The sequence below is a fragment of the Gopherus flavomarginatus genome, chromosome 7 (genome assembly GCF_025201925.1).
Source record: "Gopherus flavomarginatus isolate rGopFla2 chromosome 7, rGopFla2.mat.asm, whole genome shotgun sequence".
Taxonomy (NCBI): domain Eukaryota; kingdom Metazoa; phylum Chordata; order Testudines; family Testudinidae; genus Gopherus; species Gopherus flavomarginatus.
The window spans coordinates 114,416,311-114,436,723 of record NC_066623.1 but is presented as its reverse complement, the minus strand read 5'-3'; the positions used below and the strand labels follow the sequence as shown (position 1 = coordinate 114,436,723).

Sequence of the window (20,413 nt, the reverse complement as noted above, 5' to 3'; positions counted from 1 at the left end):
ACAAGGATTTGCTTTGCACCCCTCCTCCATGTGCTGAGTCTAGCTTCCCTGATACATATGACGTTTGTGAGTGTGTTTTATGAGGGGTTGCAGCCCCTTAATGCACATGCATAATGAGAATTATAACTCTGCACTGCAGGGAGAAAAGACCTCGGGGCCTGATTTTCATTTGCACTGCAGCAGGCCACTCTGGCAGCGGAAACGGACCTTCCAGTGGAGGCCGGAGCGGTGTAAATTGTTTATGTAAATGAGAATTTGGCCCCTCTGCATTAACAAGTAAAATGCTCAGGAGTCAAAGAACAGTGAAGACTGATCTACTGACCCTTGTGCAGAAGACTCTCCCGGTGACTTGAAGGGCTGCAGAACTGAGCTTTTCATGTGCAGACGTGTGCTGTGATGATATTTGTTTCTTAGAGCCGCAGTGCTAGTAATTTTGCATTGCAAGTTCCTTGCGTTATTTATGATGTAATAGAGAATATACGATGTATTAGTAAAATGCTGGAGCACAGACTGCTGCTCTATGGATTTTCAGAGGTGAATTCCTAAGGTTTGGCCTTAATAGCCCTCTGGTCCTTTTTACAAGCAAATTTTTAGTGGAGATGGAGATTTGGGAATAGGAAGGTTAAAGAAATATTGGGGTGGGGGGGAAGGTTGAGCTGATTACTTCCATGGAGGACCCAGTTCTTCCAGATAGAATCTGAAGTGAGCAAATGCAGTTCCCATGAGAGCGTGTGGATCAAGTGTAGCCGGGATGTGCATGGAAAGGTGCAATCCACAGCAGGAGTAAGCAGGTCAGAAAACAGGAGTAAGCTCAAGTGGTGTAACTTGAACCAGTTTGGCATTCAGTAGGTGTGAAGAATGCGCATGACTTACACACTGAACGGGAGTGCAGCTGGTAAAGCAACTAACAGGACAGTGATAAAGGGGTTCACACCCTGCCCCCTTCTTCTCCCGCTCAGCCACACAAGGCCAAGTCAGCATTAGCGTAAACAGGCACATCTGTTGATTTGAATGTAAGTTGCACCCTCTTTTGCCACAAGCTGAATTTGGTCACTGCTGAATGGCCAGTCAGTGCAGGTTGTCTTGCTTTCCTTCTTACATCCATTTGCCAAGCAATTAATAGCCGGTGTGTAACTTGCATCATCTTTGTGACACCCCTGAATTGGGGCCCTGGTGTTGTCTGAGACCTTCCTTTGTGCTCCTTGATACAACCATAACCTCAGCCTACAGCCACTGAGCCGCTGGCCTTTGGCAGCTAGAACATGTCAGGATCCTACCTGGCGCGTAGATGAGAAGCCTACCTTAGGAGTAACCATAAGTATCTGCTGCAACTTTCTCCCTCAGAGGTGTGAAAAAACACCCCCCTGAGCACTGCACGTTTCAGCGCTGTAAAGTGGCAGTGTAGACAGTGCACCAGCGCTGGGAGCACTTTAACGTTGCTAGTGAAGACATGCCCAGGGAGAGCGGCCACAAAGGCGCTAGTGGCTACGGAGTGGCTCCAAGGTCTGAGGATTGGATTTGGCCCCAGACACTGCCCGGCACAGAATCCCCCTGTGCCAAGCCCATTGATTGGAGCTTGGTGCAGGACCTTTGGCTTGACCGTGATGTTGCAAGTTGGTATAGTACAGGACGTTGCCATACAGTGATGTGAGGTCTTTCCAGATAGCATGCTTCTGTGAACAAGTGGCTCTCTGGGTGTTTTCTGGAGGAGGGGAGGGTGGAAACACGAAGAAGGAGGCTTTTCCAGGCACAGCAGTTGCGCAGGGAGAAGGTGTGAAGAAGGTGCAAAGCCGGGAGCGAATGAGGGAGATAAAGGGAGCGGTCAGATTAGAAGCATGGGCAGATGAAGGAAGATGCTTCTTGCTGCTTCCCCTGAGAGGGAAGGTTCATGCATGACATTGAGATGATGATCGTAGCTCCAAATCTCTTCCCAGCTGTCTCATTCCTTCCATTCTCACAGGCATTTCAGCCCTGTTCATTTACTTTGGACCCAATTCAATTCCCCTTTGGCACTCAAATCCCACACCACTGAATTCAATGGGAGTTTTGCCTGCATAGTGAGTAGGCATCAAGCCTTGCCAGTTTCCTTGCTAGTATCTATCCACCGGCATTGCCAAGGGAGAATAACAAAAAGAAAAAAACCTCTAGAGTGAAACACTCCTCCTGTCTTAAGGATAACATTTCAGGCACCTTCTCTGGGGGGAGAGAACACCCTGAATGGGTTAGGGAAGCCTGCTGTGGAATATTTGTGGCTGAATAATACGTGAAGTAAGTAAAAATGAGTGGTTGAAATCCTTGTCCAGCAAAGCCTCACCTCTCTCTGCTATTTGAACCGCAAGAGTGAGCCTCTACCCAGAAACAGGCTGTAGCTTAATTCAATAAAGATGTAGAAACAAGAATCAGCAACTCTGATTCAGTAACTGAGTGTGCTGTGAAAACATGGTCACTGCATTTCAAATCCCAGAGAAAAGCTGCAGCAAGCTTTAGGCGTTAGCACCATGCAAGATGTGAGCTACGTTGCTAACTCTCCCTGTGGCAAAAATATAAAAAAAAATTACCTAGAAAAAGTGAAAGGCAGAAATGTAGCATAAAGTAGGCACAAAATGTAGGTTGGGTTTAAACAAACAAAGAGCAGCTGTTTTAAGAGAAGCTAATGTGACTGTTTTCGTGAAGTTAAGGGGTTGAGGTAGGAAGCAGATTTTGTTTAGGTTGAAGCCTCCCACAGCTTCATTGGGCACTCAGATATTGCAGCCTTTGGCGCGTCTACCAGAGCCTCCAGGTGAAACTGACTAGAAAGAGGAAGGAAACTGTCCAAGTTGAGCACAATGCAAAAAAGAAAAGAAAAAAAAGCAGAAAATGAAATCAGATAATTGCAGTTGTGTGGGTTTTAGTAATCTGAGGTGTTTTTAGCTACTCAGGGAAAGAAATATTGCTTTCAAATAGGATTTTTAATCTGTGCCCCTTATGTCTAACCCTGTGCATTTCAATAGGGGGTAGTTACATGCCTGTATATCTGCCTTGACAGATGGATGGAAATGTGCGAGTTAATGTTTTTGTTGACATCTCTGTCACACACAAACCAGCTAGGAGCCTGATCCTGATCACTGAGGCCCAACACCTCCAAGATATTAGGCTCCTGATGTCCATTGATTTCAATGGAATTTAGGAATCTAATCTGGGCCGCAGTGACCCCATCCCGTTGAGATTGATGATAGTTTGAGAATGCTTAACACCTCACATGTGGTGCTCAGCACTTCACAGGTCCAGGTCCTAATGTACTAAACCAGGCATTTGCACCGTACATTCCCAAACAGAGCAAAATGGGGTGGCATCTGAGTGGGGTGCATCTGCATAAAAAACTAAAAAGCCAAACTCCCTCTGCCTTCATATGAGCTGCTTTGATATTCTAACAGCCCTTTTGACGTTCTAACAGCCACAACTACTAATATTGCTTTGATGGCCTCTGACAAAGAGATCAAGGAATCCTGCATTATTATTGCAGAGCTTCCTTTCCACTTTCCTCTCCCCGGCTCCACTGGTCCAACCCATCTAGTTTTTATAGGCCATGGTCTTCTCTCTTCCTACTCAAGGATAACACATAAACCGATGTGTGTTTGAATGGTAGAGTGTGAATGACTTCCCTTTGGTGCCCACTAAACTCCAGATTGAGTTAGAGGTTTCTATACACAGAAGGAAAAATATTATCTAATTGTGATGCTCTGGGTTCTGGCATTAGTTGCTAAGAGAGATTCCACCGACGACCTGTGTGCATCAGATAATATGGATAAAGCTTCTAACAAGACACCAATAAAACACACCCGCAGGAGGCTTGCTGTACTAGAATGAAGCTGGCAGCTGAGGCTTTGCTTGAAGCAAGAATTACCCTTTTTCAAAAACCCAATAATATGCATTTTACAACTGTTTTACCTCCCAAACCAGTGTCTTCCAATCTATGAACTATAGAGAATTTCATTCACTTTGCAGTTTGTGGTGGGTGCAGCCACACTCAAGAGACAGTCTTATGTCATTTGTTGGTTGTCTCATTAATCAGAACAGGCATGGCAGCCATTGCTTAGGATGGTTGGTGGCTGCCGTAGAGGGTAGAAATCTGAAAGGGATTTGAAAAAATTCTTCCCACACAAAACTAGGCTGATCCCACTTCTGTGTCCCTGTTACACCTCTCCAACCCAAGTGACTTCAGTGGGAGAGCATGGGCGTAAATGCTAATGAAATTGGAATTCAGGGTGTGTTCACCTCTCTTACCTGTCTGTACTGGGGTTACTGGCATAAAACTGCTCTACATACAAATATGAAAATAAACTTCAGTTGAACGCCAAATGTTTCCTTCTATTTTTTCCTCTTCCTATTTGTGAGTAATCTCACCTCAAGCAAGGGAGGAAAGATATACAAAGGGTCAATTATTTCAGGACTCTTTAGACACTCTGCAGTGTAGTGACCTGCCATTTTATCCTGTATCCCGGCTCCAGCTTATAGTGTATTTTAAAATGCTGCAAAACGTTGCTACTCTCCCACTGTTACAGTGGGTGCATTGGGAACACAGTGTGGGAGATTCCATTATATTCCAGCAATTCAAAAAAACTGGGTTTTAGGAGAACATTTGGAGGGTCTTAAAGATTTAAAAGGGGGTTTTTTTTGCATTGGTTAACCTGTTTTTTTCAGCATCCCTACAGCAATTTAGGTCTTGATCCTGCAAACACTTTCACCTTACTTAACTTTAAGCATAAAAGTCTACTCCTACTGACTTTAACAGGAGTACTCCTGTGAGTAAAGTTAATTATGTACAGAAATGTTTTCAGGATCAGGGCCTTACACAGCAGAATAGAGAACACCTGTTTGCATTAGTCTTTTTTGCAACCATTAATTGTGATTTCAAAGCAAGGGAACAGAATAAGAACCATTGTATTCATTGTGAAGGACGTAGTTGGTAAAATCGTTAGTCATGCCCTGAAATTATTCTGATGGAGTAGAGCCCACCGGAATACACGTTGTGTGTGTTTGCTGGACTGGGGCTAGCGGTGTTGCTCGCTGTGGGTTTCCGCGTGCACACGAGTGATGTGCAGTGTGACTATAGTGACTAATAGGCAGCAGGCCCTGCTCTGTGCTGGGGAAGGCTGGGAGGGGGTGCAGGGCAGGTGCAATTGTACTGGGACTGTCGCGATCGCTTGGTGGTGTCCCTGCGGCCCGGCTCAGAGTCAGGCCCTCCGATGGGACTGGAGCTTGGTCTGTTCCCCAGCAGGTCCCTGCCCGGGGACTGAGGGAGGCTGGAACACGCGCCCCGAGCTGTTCTGATCTCATGACCCAGGCAGGGGCTTTGGGTCGCTGGGGCAGCCGGTCTGCAGGGCCCCGCTCGGGGGCTGCACCCCCTGGCTGGGGGGTCCCTGGGCCGCGCAGCCCCCGCCGCCTGCCGGTTGCTATGGGAACCCCCTCCTCCCCGTGAACTTTCACCCCGCTCGGCGGCGGGTCACATGACCGGGCCCAACATGGCGGCGGCCGCTGGGAGCTGATCGGAGGCGCTGGCTGGGCCGCGCTGCATCCACCGGCATCCCCGGCCGCCCGGGGCCCGGATCCCCGCCCCACCGCGTGCCGGCCGCGGCGCCTGCGGCTATGCAGAGCGGGAGGAAGGGGCCCTGCGGCGGGGGCCGGGAGGAGGTGGGTGCGGGGCCTGCGGGTGTGTTTACCTCGGGGCTGCGCGGGCGGGGAGCGAGCAGGGTGTTTACATGGCGGGGAGTGACCCGAGGAGCGCGTCTCCGTCTCCCTGGGGCGCTGGCCTTGGCCTCCCGCCCCCGCCACTGAGGTGGGCGAAGGCTGCGGGTCGCCCCGCGATGGGGGCGCCGCTGCCCAGGTTCCTCCCCAGCCGGGCCCTGACACTGCTCTGCTCTTCTTCCTTTGCAGACCTTCCTGAGAGTGAGAGCGAACAGGCAGACCAGGCTGAATGGTGAGTGCAGCGGGGACGGTGCACCTGTGCCTTTCACTGGCACAGTCAGGGCGTTTCAGCCTTTCCCTTCTCTCGCCCTCCGTGTTACTTTGAGGCATTAATTGGTTCCTTTCACCTTGCTGTTTAAAAGCCTGTTTCTATCATCTCCCTCAGTCAAATTGTGCCAGCTTTACAGTCCTGTTACTTTCCTCCCACCCCCTCCCGAAAAACCAGAGGATACAGAATCATTTCTGATTCCTTTAACTCCATTTTCATCTTACAATGAAGAAATGCAGGTATGAACAGTAATCTAACTTTTGCTGAGCACTAAGTTGTTTCTATATATTTTTATGTATTTGCTTTGTAAATAATTGAAAGTAACATTTAATATTGGAGTATATCACTTAGGCTGTGTTCCTACAAGTTCTTCTTTGGTCTGCATGCATAGAACATCTTCCAGGTTTAGGATCTTAGCTATGACATGTCACTTAGCTGTGTGGTCCACGTTTCAGGGTCAAGGCCTTAACAATAAACGTTGATAGTAGCAATTTTCAGTGTACTTGAGTCTATGGCATCAATGCAAATCCTCTGATTTCCTCCCCTCGACCCTCTAGCAGTGTTGATCCACTTGTTTCATTGTACACCTGAGTGTATTGGAAAATAAATATTTTTATTTAGTGAAAAACATTTTACATTTAAAAATCAAATATTGCTATCAATTTTCTTTAATGACATATTTCCTTCTCAGTGCATGAAGATAAGTCAGTAGAATGTTTTTTGTTCTGTTTAATTCAACCAAAGCCAATTCAATACAACTTCATGGTGAAACTTTGAACTCGCTAAGATCAGAAAATTCAAACGTTATTCACGTAGCAATAGTAATATTTGTCTAATTTTATATTTACATTTACTGTTAAACTTGCTTAAATATAGATGATGAAGCCAATTTACAGTTCCTGGGAGATTTTTAATTTGGAATTTCCTGACTTTTGATGGTTCAGAAATACACCCACAAAGCTGCATTGATGTAGTTCTTACACTGAATTTCCTTGTGCTGCTTCTAAGCAAATAGAGGATTTAAACAAAATAACAGAAGATCCTAACTGAAACTCTATTTTGGGTACTAGTATGTGTGTATAATCTGGAGTATTGGACCTTAGCATTGTGCTAAAGAAATGAAAAACGTGTTAAGCAAAATTTCAAAATCTTAAAACTTTATTTCTAAACCCAGAGTCTTTATATAAAAAAAAAAAATCCTGTGTACTGGCTCTCATTGTCAACTGAATCCAGGGCAAGAAGCATGAACATTTTAAAAAAATTTCAGCACAAAAAATAAATCTGATAAGTGTTCAGTGATGGAAAATACCTCTTTCCCATGCATGGCAATCTCAGACAGAATTCCATCAACCCTTCTTGCCACACAAATCACCTTTGGACTGAGAATAAGCATTGGAAATTTTTGCTAAGAGAGATTTTAACACCCCTAAATTTTGCATCTTAGAAGTACTCAGAATTTTTGAACCTAGCTGCGTGGTTATGACAACATTATCTCTGACTACTGACAAAACAAGAATTATGCTATTGACTTCACTGGAGCCAGGATTTTACCCCAAGGTAGGGCTGCAGTATTATCTAAGTATAGGATAAGGAACCTGGACCTTTTAAATTCTAGTGGGCTTTGCTACTGGCTGGTTATATGAACTAGGGCTGATCATTTAAAAGGGGGTTGTTAGACTTGTAGATCACTTTTGTCACTTTTTTTTCCTGAATCTCCTTTATTTCTGCGATATCCATTTTGGGGCATGGTGACTAGAACTGAACACAGTATTCCGCATGAGGGTGTCCTGTTGATTTATATAATGGTATTATCAGTTTGGTACATCCTAGTCATTCTTTATACATCCTAATACTGTTTGCTTTAGCCATCGCTGGGGGCTGAGCAGAGGTTTACGGTGACGCCTGGGTCCTTTTTCCACATAGTTGGTTAGTTTAGAACCCAGCTGTGCACATGAGTAGTTCAGTTTATTCCTTCCACTGGGCGTTACCTTGCATTTGTCAACACTGAGTGTCACCTGCTATCATATTTCCCTCTAGAGTTGCTCAGTCTTCTCTTGTATTAATAAATGTCTTTGTGATATTTTGCCACCTTACAATTCATTCCCTTTTCCAGATAATTGATGAATAGAGAACCTTTAAACATGTTGAATGTTTACCATTTATTAATCTTTATTTTCCATCTCTTGGCCAATTTCTAATCCATAAGAGAACTTAACTTCTCACCATATGACAATTTAGCATCCAAACTCCAAGTTAGTTTCTTTATTAGCTTCTTATGTGGGACTTGTTCAGAAGATTTTTGAAAATCCAAATATATTGTCATCTGGTTTTCCTCTCTCCGTCATTTTGCTGACACTTCAAAGAATTCTAATAGATTAGAGAGTCCGATGTTTCCTTTGCAGAAACCGTACTAACGTGTCCCTATTCATCTAGATGTTTTTAAACTATTTTTAATTGTTATTGCAACCAGTTTGTACCTTGGTGTTGAGGTAAGACTCACTGATCTAATTCCAGGATCATCTATAGTGGCTTTCTCTTACAGAGGGGGATAAAAGATTTGCTGTTCTCCAGCACAGTAGCTGATTTTAATGAGCATTTATTTCTGTTAATGGCTCAGACATCTCGTTCCTACATCCCTTCAGAACTCTTAAATACATATCCGGTTCTGGTGACTTACTGCTCTTTAATCAGTCTGTTATCAATATCAGCTGTCAAAGAAGAGTAACAAGAGAAACATGGCTCCTAGGGGTAAACATAGACTACAGCTATAGACCTGGTAGCAGCATAGTTGATCCCTGACGAAATTATGATAGGGTTTACAGTTAAAGGAGATTGGGGCCTAACCTAAAACTCCTGATAGTCCAGAAGTTTAGTTCTATAGAGCAAACCCTTTGAATTGCAAGCAGGATAGAAGCTGATGCAGGTTCTGGAACCCAAGTTTAACATGTTTCATGTGGGAGACACCAAGTGGAAATCTACATTCTGTACTAGAGTTTCCAATTGTTTTTTGTGTATTAGTCCAGCATCTTTCACCTGTAATAAGCTCATGTTGTGTTGTTCAGGAGGGTCTTGTGCGCACTTTTTGGAGTTGGGATTCTGTGTCTTCTAGATTGTATACAAGATCCCAAACAGTTTAAATTCTGACCATCTGGAGAAGTCGCCATTCTCTTGCACTCTCCTGTTCTTGAGCTGGCTTTACCACTACCGTTGCTGTCCATGTTCTCCTGGATCAAGCATTCTTCCTGGTGACTGCTCTGGGCCCCAGAAGGTTGTGAGAGTCTCACCAAAGTGTTACCAGCCCTGGTGCCAGCTAATACATCAAAATATTTTTAATGTGTTTTTGGTTTTTTACTGCTATTGAACGTGAAGGTAGAACAAGAAATGATGGGTTTTATCTGCAGTAAGAGAGATTAAGATTAGATATTAGGAAAACCTTCCTAGTGATAAGGATAGATATAGGCTTCCAGAGGAGGTTATGGAATCCCTATCGTTGGAGGTGTCTAAGGTTGGACAAACACCTCTCAGGACTGGCCTAGGTTGACTTGGTCTTACCTCAGTTCAGGGGGCTCGGCTCGATGAGCTTTTGGGGTCCTTTCCAGCCCTCTGATTCTATGATCTTTGTAAAAAGCTCAGTAGAGCTGGAAAAGGTGTCTCATGTACAGTTCCCTCTCCTCTGAGAGTCTGACTGAGTCCTATGCTGACACTGACCTAAAACCTGTTGTTAACTCTATGCCAATGGATGCCTGTCTAAGCCAGTTGGGCTTTGTGTGCATAGTCTTGTGCACCTGCATGGCGCACCACTGAACAGTGTCTGTTGCGGGACTGAAGCTGCCATTAGCAGTTCTTGCTTCCATAGTTAGGGCAAAAAATGACAGCCCAGTGAAACTAAGGGAGAGAATACAGGATTTCTTTAAAAATGACAGTATCTGTACTTCGTTTGTTTGGGCAGTAGTAGTGTGTCCTAAGTAACTGCTGTTAATTAGGTCTGCACTCAGTGAACCACCCAAAGTACCATTGATCTTTTTTGGCTCTTTGTATTTTAGTGTTTTATGTAGTGCTCGTCACTTTGGCTTCTCAGGTAGGCTAGATCTTCCCCTGGTTGTTGAAATTCTGTACTCAATTGCTTGACTGCACTTCGATTCGTTATGGAATATATACAGGAACCCAAATAACCAGTATCCTCAGGTTTATTGCTAAAAGTCAATAATAGCAGAGTACAGGAAGAAAGGTTCAGTACAATAGCAGCTTCTGGGGAGCTATCTCATGCAGCATTGTGAGATTCACCGTAGGCAGGTGTGCTCCCAAAGTTATACGTTTCAGCTGCTATATTTATAGGATAATTCTACAAGTTACAAAACTCTTTACGCATCACTAAAATCCAACCCACCAGTTCATCTGGATTTCTTAACTTGTTGTTCTGTACCTTCCTCATCTTTATTTTGGATCCTAGCATTCCAGGTGCTGGTCTATGAAAGCCCCTCTCCAGCTTGTATCGGCACAGAAAGTTAATGTATTTTGCCTTTGACAACTTTTCTATTTCTAATGCCAAAGCTGGCATCAGCTTTGCAAAGTGTTATGGGATATTTAGCATAAGTGAACAGGATATGGAAAGACATAGGACAGTTCAGGCCATGTAACTGGTAGAAATACATATGCGATATAATGTTATGTTGATATTTTGTGTTTAGTGGTTATTAATGTATGTGGTGCGATAAATATATATCAGTGATGTGATATATATCTCACACACACACACACACCATGATTACGGGAAGTTCTCTGATACTGAGGCTCTTACACAGGTGGTAGTGAAAATTAAAACCAGGTCACTCACTTCACCCTGCAGCTGAGATGCTTTGTGGGAGATATGATCAGAAGTGACTAGGAATGTTTAGGCCAGGAGGGGAGCAGCCACTGATCTGGGAGACCCTGTTACAGAAAGATGGCAATTTACCTGCCCAGCATCCCTAGCTACCATTGATCGCCAGAGTGCAAGCAAATTTGAAAGAAGTGCCGGAGGGCATGCTCCAGTAGCTTGAAGTGGATGGGGGTCCGCTGTACGTGTGGGAGGGTGTGAACTGAGCAATAATAGCAACAACAGTTTTGAATCCAGCACTCTCAGTGCCCAGAGCCGATACTAGCAAGCAGTGGTCTTTGGTTCTCCTTTCCACACTGGCAGCAGCATCTCGGCTTGTCCAGTCCAGGGTGACCAGTAGCAGAAGAGAGAAGCAACTTCACCTGCCTGTCTTGCCTCTGGGGGCTGATCCAAAGGCCTGACCTCACCCCCTGTCTAGCAGAGGGCTGAGGTTTCAGTTCCTTCACTATTCCACTTGCTTGTCCGTGTGCTGTGGCCTGCTAACCCCCAAACTGCTGAAGCTCTGATTTCTGGGAAGGAAGTGTCTTCTTGGGACAGGCTCTAGCAGCTGGGCAATCCTAGACCACTTGAGAACAAATGGCAAACGTGCCCTTGTCTCTGCTCCTGGTTGTGTCCTTTGACTCCCTTGCGAGAGTGGCAGTACTGAGGTGCCACTTACACCCGCCGTGAAAGGGCAAACCGAGTGGTTATTTGGCGCCGCACAGGTGAGAGCACATGTGGTATAGTCTGGGGTAACGCTGATCAAGCACATCAGTTAAAATTGAGGCCACGATGGTGCTGAAAAGACCTCTGACAGCCTAATAATAATTATTAATACTAATAAAAATCGATGAACTCCTCACTTCTTGACAGAAGTCTTGAATAATAACTGGAGAGGGTTTGTTCAATCAGAGATTGAAATGAGGCCGCTTCTTCTCTAGAACACACCTTCTCGATAGCACTCAGGGGCTCTCAAGTGAAATCCTCCATTCTCCTCTTGCTTACCGCAGGATTTCGATGCTTTTATCTTACTGGCTTAAGGACAGGAAAAAACCCCGGCCCCCCTTTTTGTTCTTGCGACAGGAGCACAGGGGAGAGGGATTAGTGAGCTAATTAGAAATGATCGCATCTATCAGCACTAATTAACAATACTGTGGTCTCACTTGCGTGTTCTTTTGAGCCATTCCCCTTCGGGACAGCTCCACAATCAGCCCCTGCCTTTGGGGCCTCTCTAGCCCTTCTGCGCTGATTGGAAGTGATAGCTGAGCTCCGTGGCGTGTATAGGAAATGCTGCCTGGTATGTGCTTTCTAGGATGCAGCATTCCCTTTTGCTCTCAACCCTCACCGGGGCACCGTTCGCTTCCAATAACACCACGCCACTGCTAATGACCACAGAATGGAAATGGCAGAGGAATTTGGTTTCAACACCTCTTTCCTCCAGTGGCTGTTTCACTCCTGGCACTATAATGTAAAGGAAAAGAGCACTTGTCTCTGCTAGGGAGTTAGGCACACTGGGGTGGGTGCAGTCTGTTGGATCTAGCATGGCACTGAGAGAGACCTGGATTCAGTTCCCAATCTTGATGCTGACTCCACCTGCCCCAAGTCACTGTCTCATGACCGCTTTGCGAGGCTGGGTTAATTTACCAGCCCGGACACACGAACTGCCTGCCTGTTAGGTATGTTGTTAGTGCCTCAGTTGGATAATGGTGGCAATGAGAAAAAAAAAGACGACATGTAATAACATTTAACGTGGCCAGCAAACAGGTTTCTTTCCCTAGGGTGATTGGGCAAGGGGATACTTGCAAGGCTGCTTTTAACTTTTCCGTGCTGCCGTTTCCCTACTGTTTTTAAAAAAGTGAAGGTGGCTGGGACAGAGGAATGAGACCAGTATGTACACAGTGCTTAGAGATCTGGGGAATCTCATTGGAGTGAATTTCTTTATATATCACTGCTGATTATCTTTTCCCTTAACTAATCTGCATGTGTAGTCACCTCTTCTGACTATAGTAAGGTCATGTTACTTCTTACTATGCCTGTTAACTGTTTTGCCTCTGCAGAGCTATGGGAGAGGGAGCTGGATTCTAATCTGCATGGAATATCATCCCAAAAAACCTAACCAGGATTGCAAAAATCACTCTTGTGGGTGGTAAAGTGTGAGCTAGAGCATGCCCCACTTGACTCTCAGACCCCAGGTGGAGTTTGCTTAGCGGGCAGTTAGAAAAAAACTCTGATTTATTTAGGAATGGAGCAGAGTTGATCTGGACTTATTGAGATCATAAGTAAGGCCCTGTGGTGCCTTATTAGAGTCACTTCTCTGGGTAAAGCTGACTTTAAAATACTAGTTTCCCTTGGGAGGAAGGAGGTGATAACAGTGAGTGAAACATCTGGTTTAGAGCAGACAAAACAGATACTGAAACTCGAGGAGCGCTTCCCCCCAGAAATGTTGAAGCATCTGAAGCTTATATTGGGAGGCAGGTATGTTATTATCCTGTCGATAACCCTTAGCCCACATGAGATGGCAGATAGATAGGATTCTGGAGCAGGCAGGGTGGGTAGATTTTAGGGGTTTGCTGACACCAGTGTGTATTAGCTTAGGAAACATCCTCGTTGTAAACAGGATTTGGTCCCTGGAGGCGTTCCATTGTTTCCAGGCTGCTGTATGTACTCTAGGAGCAGTAGCTGCCTTTGCACAATCTCCTCTAGCAGTGCCAGGAGCAGGGAGAGTATCTTTAGGAAGAAGTTTTTCTCAGGGAATAGGTTTGAGGGACTCTGATTCTGTCCTAACACATGGAGTGCAGTGAGTATTCTGGCCCAGAGCTCTGTAAGTCGGGCACCCAGATACAGGGGTAAGTTTGTCCAGGCAAACCAAGAAAGCCCTACTAAAACGATCAGGACTCTTGCATCCCCAGTGCGACTATCTTAGTTGAGCTCATTCTGTGAGATGGATACGCTGAACGGGTGACAATTCTATGTCTGTTGTCTCCCTGCTTTGTTATCCGTCACCTAGCTAGTTCAGCAGCACCTTCCCCTTCTCGCTTTGATATTGCTATCCATCCGGACGCTGGCATGAACATCGCCGCTTTCGGAGCACGTGGTAGTGCTTACAATGTCAATACCGATCTCTGACTAGCACAAATTTTCAGTGGTGTCATCTCTCATTACCACATGGACTTTCCTTAGGCTCTTACTTGTCTCGTGTTCAGAATTTTGACCTTCCTTGTTAATTAAACAGAGACTTTTCTCCAGCCAATGATTGAGCTATCCAGTAATGCCTGCCTAAAGCCATCATAATAAAGGACAGAAGTTCTTTTTAATGCAAATGATTTGGTTCCAGATGTTTTGATCACATTTAACGATGGCTCAAATTAACCAGAGATTGGATTAAGTAACAGGCTCTCTCAGCTGCTTTTCCTAATCAGCATGACTCTGTGTCTTTTCCCCAGATTGCTCTCTTGTGCGCACAGTGCAGCTTCCAATTTTTCAGTACGTGGCTTGGGTGTACTTTAAATAAAAGTAACACAAATGCAAATCAGATTAAGAACCAGGGAGACTAAAAGCCCTATCCTGGGATGCAGAATACCTTTCTTTCATCCAAAACCAACCTGCCTACCCTGCACATGTTGCGCCTAACTGTATCTGACATTCTAGGAAGGGAATATTCAGGCATGAATGGGAGCGTGAGAGGTTGAAAGTGACTGTTGTGTAACTTAAGCAGGACACCTCAGGCAACTAAACCTCAAGTCTTGCAGGGTTCTGAGCAAGTGCCTGCATGAAGAGGAAATTTCTGATAGCGAAGGGCTCTTTGAGCCATCAGAAAAAAGGCAGAACTGGGTCCAACCACTGGATAGTCCAGGCTAGAAAACAAGGTGTGAATTTGTAACTGTTGGGCAAAAGGCACAGTCCACACCCAGTTATTAAATTCATCAGTTTTAAAGCTTTATTAAAAGAATTTTGGGGATACTATCCCCACCTCAGTCAAGCGTAAGTAAAGCAGAGCAGGCTAGGGCAGTGATCAGTTACTCTATCAAGGGACACTGGTGGAATGTTGCTGTCATCATCAGGTGCATGCTGGTCCAACGTGTAGAGGTCCTGCATTTTTCCATCTGTGCTCAACAGTCCACATTCTTTTCTACTCTTTTATGCTTGCTTACCATCACACATCCACCATCCTCATGTTACCTAACTGATCACTTGTCACCCTTATCCGTATTTGATGTATTCCGTGCCGTATACATGCTGCTTGTCACACACCACTTCTTTTCCTGAGTGGGTTACGTTTCTTGGCATGTCTCGATCACACATCCCTTCACTCATATTGTTCTCTACGTGGCTTACTACTTCAGCCTAGGTGTTCCTCTGTTGTTTGTCCCTCAGTTTTATCTGTCTGCAGCCTTGTCCATTTTACCCGTCACCCTCACTCCCTTGTTTCTTCCATGCTGTTATCTATACATAGCAGGCTATTCACACAACTTCTGTATACCCAGTTTCTGATGTGACCCTCCAGTGCTTTAATTCTCTCACATAAGGGTATGTCTACACTACGGGATTATTCCGATTTTACAGAAACCGGTTTTGTAAAACAGATTGTATAAAGTCAAGTGCACGCGGCCACACTAAGCACATTAATTCGGCGGTGTACGTCCATGTACCAAGGCTAGTATCGATTTCTGTAGCTATCCCATAGTTCCCGCAATCTCCCCCGCCCATTGGAATTCTGGGTTGAAATCACAATGCAAAAACAGTGTCGCGGGTGATTCTAGGTAAATGTCGTCACTTAGGGCTTCCTCCGTGAAAGCAACGGCAGACAGTCATTTCACGCCCTTTTTCCCTGGATTTCCCTGGCAGACACCATAGCATGGCAACCCTGGAGCCCGTTTAGCCTTTTGTTACTGGGGTAAATTGACGACATATACCGTGAAACACCTGGGAAAATATTTTTGACCCTTCAGGCATTGGGAGCTCAGCCAAGAATGCAAATACTTTTCGGAGACTGCAGGGACTGTGGGATAGCTGGAGTCCTCAGTCCCCCGTCCCTCCCTCCATGAGCGTCCATTAGATTCTTTGGCTTTCCATTATGCTTGTCACACAGCACTGTGCTGAGTCCCTGCTGTGGACTCTGTCTATCATAGCCTGGAGATTTTTTCAAATGCTTTGTCATTTTGTCTTCTGGAACGGAGCTCTGATAGAACAGATTTGTCTCCCCATACAGAGATTAGATCCAGTATCTCCCGTACAGTCCACGCTGGAGCTCTTTTTGAATTTGGGACTGCATCGCCACCCGTGCTGATCAGCGCTCCACGCTGGGCAAACAGGAAATGAAATTCAAAAGTTCACGGGGCTTTTCCTGTCTACCTGGCCAATGCGTCCGAGTTCAGATTGCTTTCCAGAGCGGTCACAGTGGTGCACTGTGGGATACCGCCCGGAGGCCAATACCATCAAATTGCGACCACACTAACCCTAATCCGACACAGCAATACTGATTTCAGCGCCACTTCCCTCGTCAGGGAGGAGTACAGAAATCGGTTTTAAGATCCTTTTATATCGATATAAAGGCTTTGTTGTGTGGGTGGGTGCAGGGTTAATTCGGTTTAACGCTGCTGAATTCGGTTTAAACGCGTAGTGTAGACCAGACCTTAGTCAGGGTGACTGCCACTGGAAGAACTAGGGGCATGTTGGATTCTCCATCACATAGTCATTCCAGCAAGTCTGGATGTCTTTCTAAAAAACATGCTCTAGCTCAGCTCCTGGATATGGGCTTGATGCAGGAAGTGTGAGGGGAAATTCTCAGCTCTGTGCTATTCAGGAGGTCAGGCTGAGTGATCACAATCATCCTTTCTGGCCTTCTTAAAGTCAGTGAATCCATGTTCCTTTGTCCACACAGCCTCTGCTAAGGAGTTTATTGTTGGGGGGGTCAGGCAGGTGAGAGGCTTGCTCTGGCAATTATAAAGGTGTTGTGTTTTTCTTCTCTCCCCGGTCTCTCCATGCAGCTCGGATTGGGAAAATGAAACGGAGGAAGCAAGACGAAGGGCAGGTATGTCCCCTCTGCAGCCGGCCTCTGTCGGGATCCGAGGAGGAGATGAGTAGACATGTGGAACAATGCCTTGCAAAGGTAGAGGCGCAGTGGGACCTTCTGCTGCCATTCCCTTCTCCCTACTCTCTCTGCAGTTGCCCTTCCCACCCAGGGCAGAAACCAACCCTGCTGGGTTAAAGGCCAGGGCTCAGGATGCGCTGGCTGGGAGCTGCAGTCTCCTCATGCCTGGAAGACTGCTCCATATAGGTTTCTGCCTGCCTCATGCTAGAAGCTTTGTTTTTTCATGTCCCCCAAGCCCTAATAATGAACTCCAGCTTAATAGACCAAACTCTGCAGGCCTTTGGCCATCTGAAGCCTTGTGTAATATGTTAAGATTCCTGCCTAGCACAGCAAGAGTTCTTCTTTTCTGTTCTGCTTTAACAGCCATTTTGATGTTGCCCTTTTAAAATAGATTTGTTAAAAATGCCTCTTGAGCATTGAACACCGGGAGTTAGGGTCTCTCAAAACTCCTCCGCCACCTTCCCGTGGAGCTGTAAGCCCTGTCTCTTCACTAGCCTTCCAAAGACCGAGGGGTAAACTCCATAGACGTGCTGCACGGGGGAGGGTGGGAGCTCTGGGCGTTCTGTAGTTTCCTGTTTCTGCCAGTCATGGACGCTTTACAAACACCCGGCAAGAACGTCCCAGGTGAAGCGTGTTTTAAAAGAACTGTTTTCTAACCAGCCTTCCTGAGCCAGGTGTCCTGAGAAATCCTTCCACTTCTGGCCCTGCTGAGGGAGCCACCCTGTGCTCCTGGACCAAGGGAGCTGCTGGTTTCAGTGCATGGGCAGGAAGTCACGAGCTGGGATGGTGCCAGACAGGTTGCATTTGGAAACATGCCACGATTGTCCTGGGAACTAAAGCTGAAGTGTCCCTATGTAAAATGGAACCACTGCTGCTCATTTTCTTGATCCTGAGCGGTCCTGAGCGCACTCAGCTCCCATTGACTCTCAGGATCAGGCTCGTTGTGGGGAAACAGATGCTGCTACCCACTCCTGATAGAGCTCCCAGTGGGAGCAGTCCTAACCCCCAAGGGAATTTAGGGTGTCTTATTCTCTGCCCCCTCTGCCCGGCACAGAGAGAAGGCTCGTGCATGACCGAGGATGACTCCGTGGACATTGAGAACGAGAATGGCAATCGCTTCGAGGAATACGAGTGGTGTGGGCAGAAGAGGATACGTGCCACCACCCTCCTGGAGGGGGGGTTCCGAGGTACCGGTGGCGTTTCACGGGGCCCTGACTTGAGGCACATCTGAGATGCAGAGAGGACAGTTCTTCTGTGCTTAAAAAAGAGTCTTGAGTCAGTCGCTTCTCTTCAGAGGGAGGGGTTCAGGCTGCATAAACACCCACAGTGTTGCCTTTCAAGATGGGTGGGAACCTCAAGGTTTGCCAGCACTACACAGGGATGATTTCAAATCTTACCACACCTGGGAAAATCAGGGTAACATTTTGTACTGATCTTCAATACAGAAGACTTGCTTTACTTAGTATTCAGGAAACGTAGCCGCGTAGGGGGAGAGATTGGGAACAGGTAGAGGGGAGATCACTTGGGAAGGAATCAATTCCTTGTTTGCATACATTAAGAAATACCTGGATGTATTTGAAGGTTGGGGGAGAGAGAAATGAAATTGTAAAAATTCCCAGCCTGGAGTGACGAAAGCTGGTTTATCAGCCGCTGGTGATGTATTGAAGGTGACAGCGGAGTCGCTTTAACACCTGCATAAAATATTAAAGGGCCGGTTATGCATTTATCACTTCATCCCTTTTAAGGCTGATAAATGAGAATCCAGCAACCTGCTGTGTACCTCCAGTGCTGCAGGCCCTCAGGGCTCCCAGACAAACACATTTTATTTTCCCTCCTTCTTCTGTTCCGTCCCCAGTGACAGGGAAACCAGTTACAGAGGAGAGAGAGAGTTATAGCAAAATTTGACCTCGTGTGAGCTTTACTGGTGAATGTAATTGTAGCTGGGACCCTGGCCTCTTGCTTACACTCAGCCCTTTGGCCTCCAAGAGCAGGATTTACTAAACTCTTCTCTGGTGTGAATTGCCAGCGCTAAGGAGAGAGTCTCTCACACAGCCCTAATGAGAGCAGAAATGCCGGCTCTGGCCATTCGATAAAGAGGAAGGGATGCTACCTCTTCATACGCCAGCTTGGATTTTAATTTAAAATGTCTCAAGGGGAGAGACTTGCAAGGGAATGAGTCACACTTACATGCCCAAGCACCTGCCAGCTGTTAAGTGACACCCTGGCCATCCTGAGCTACGCTTGCCTTCCTGTGGAATTCAGTTGTAACTCGGGAATAGGGGAGCAGATGCCCCTGAACATGAGGCAGCTTCTCGGAGTTTCTGGCAAAGGCAATACTGCGCGCTCCTGACTCCCGGAAATAATTGTTGCAAACCCACAGCTTCATCTGCTTACTCACAGGCCTACACGTGATGCTTTAGAAATGCGGTGCAGACTATTAGACTTTGTTCATTAACATATCCGTTGGCATTGGTATTATGGGACACGGGATGCTGGTCTGTTCCTGTTGTCCAATCAGTGCTCCAGTACTGATTGTCCTCTTACGTTAAATGAGCAATGACCGGTCTGCCCTATTTCCTGCCCCTCTGTGCTTGCGTGACCTCTCCCGTGGGCTCTTGTGGTGAGCGGGGTAGACTCCATCATTCGGCTCCTAACGCTATCGCTGGGTCACCTCACTCCGATAATATTCCCAGTCCTTCCTAGCTAATTAACTGGAGTGTCGTCTTAACCTTTCAGTCCCACCCCAGTCACAGGGACAGTATTTCAAATGACGCTGCAGGTCAGGAAAGAGCTCTACAGCCCATATGATTTAAACTTGATGAACGTGCAGAGTCCTTGCTCATTGTTCTCTTTTGAGAGGGGTCAGCTGCACAGGAGTCTTGGAAATGCAATAGCCCCACTGAGTGAATTGGTTAGAGGTTAGCCAACTTATAGCTGCAAAGAGGGCCATGCTCTTATCCCTGTAGAGGGCTGCTCCTACCATGCATGGATGCTTCCAAACACAAGTATCCAACACAGATCTAATTGTAACGTCCCATGTTGCAGGTCATCCTCCGAGTGAGTGCAGAGTTTCCTTCTGCTCTCTGGAGAACCATGCCATGTGTCTTAAAGGGGGGTGGTGAATGCTGGTTGGTAAAAGAGTGCAGAAAGTGATGAGGGGATTGTCACTAGATGAGATGGGGGTAATCAAGCTGGGAATATTTCACAGGATCGCAGTAGTCACCAATGGACCTATCGATTGTGGACTCTGTATCCCTGATAGTCCGGCCAGCCATCAGATGGATCTAGTTCTTACCAAAAGGCCAGGCTGAGTACAAGAGGCTTTCCATTCTGATGTCTCCTCTCTCTGCACTTGGAAGATGAAATCTCTGTTCTTTCATGGCTGAAAAAATTCCCCAATCAAAGAGAGGAGGGGATCCCTACAACGCAACATGCTCCCTCTCTCATCAGACTCAGCAGTTCCCACCTAGGGTCT

General features: G+C 46.1%; 1 protein-coding gene across 4 annotated transcripts in view; it reads left to right on the top strand.

Annotated features, from left to right (window-relative positions):
- RNF220 (ring finger protein 220) overlaps nucleotides 1-20,413 on the top strand; it is a 331,783-nt gene that overhangs the window by 251,858 nt on the left and 59,512 nt on the right. For 2 of the 4 annotated variants that reach the window (XM_050961155.1, XM_050961156.1), the window contains 3 exons: nucleotides 5,914-5,956; nucleotides 16,835-16,878; nucleotides 17,993-18,125. In XM_050961155.1, the coding sequence (XP_050817112.1) occupies nucleotides 5,914-5,956; nucleotides 16,835-16,878; nucleotides 17,993-18,125 (220 nt within the window). Of the gene's footprint in view, nucleotides 1-5,580; nucleotides 5,671-5,913; nucleotides 5,957-16,834; nucleotides 16,957-17,992; nucleotides 18,126-20,413 lie in introns of those variants that run through there. The other 2 variants (XM_050961157.1, XM_050961154.1) reach the window with 2 other exon arrangements.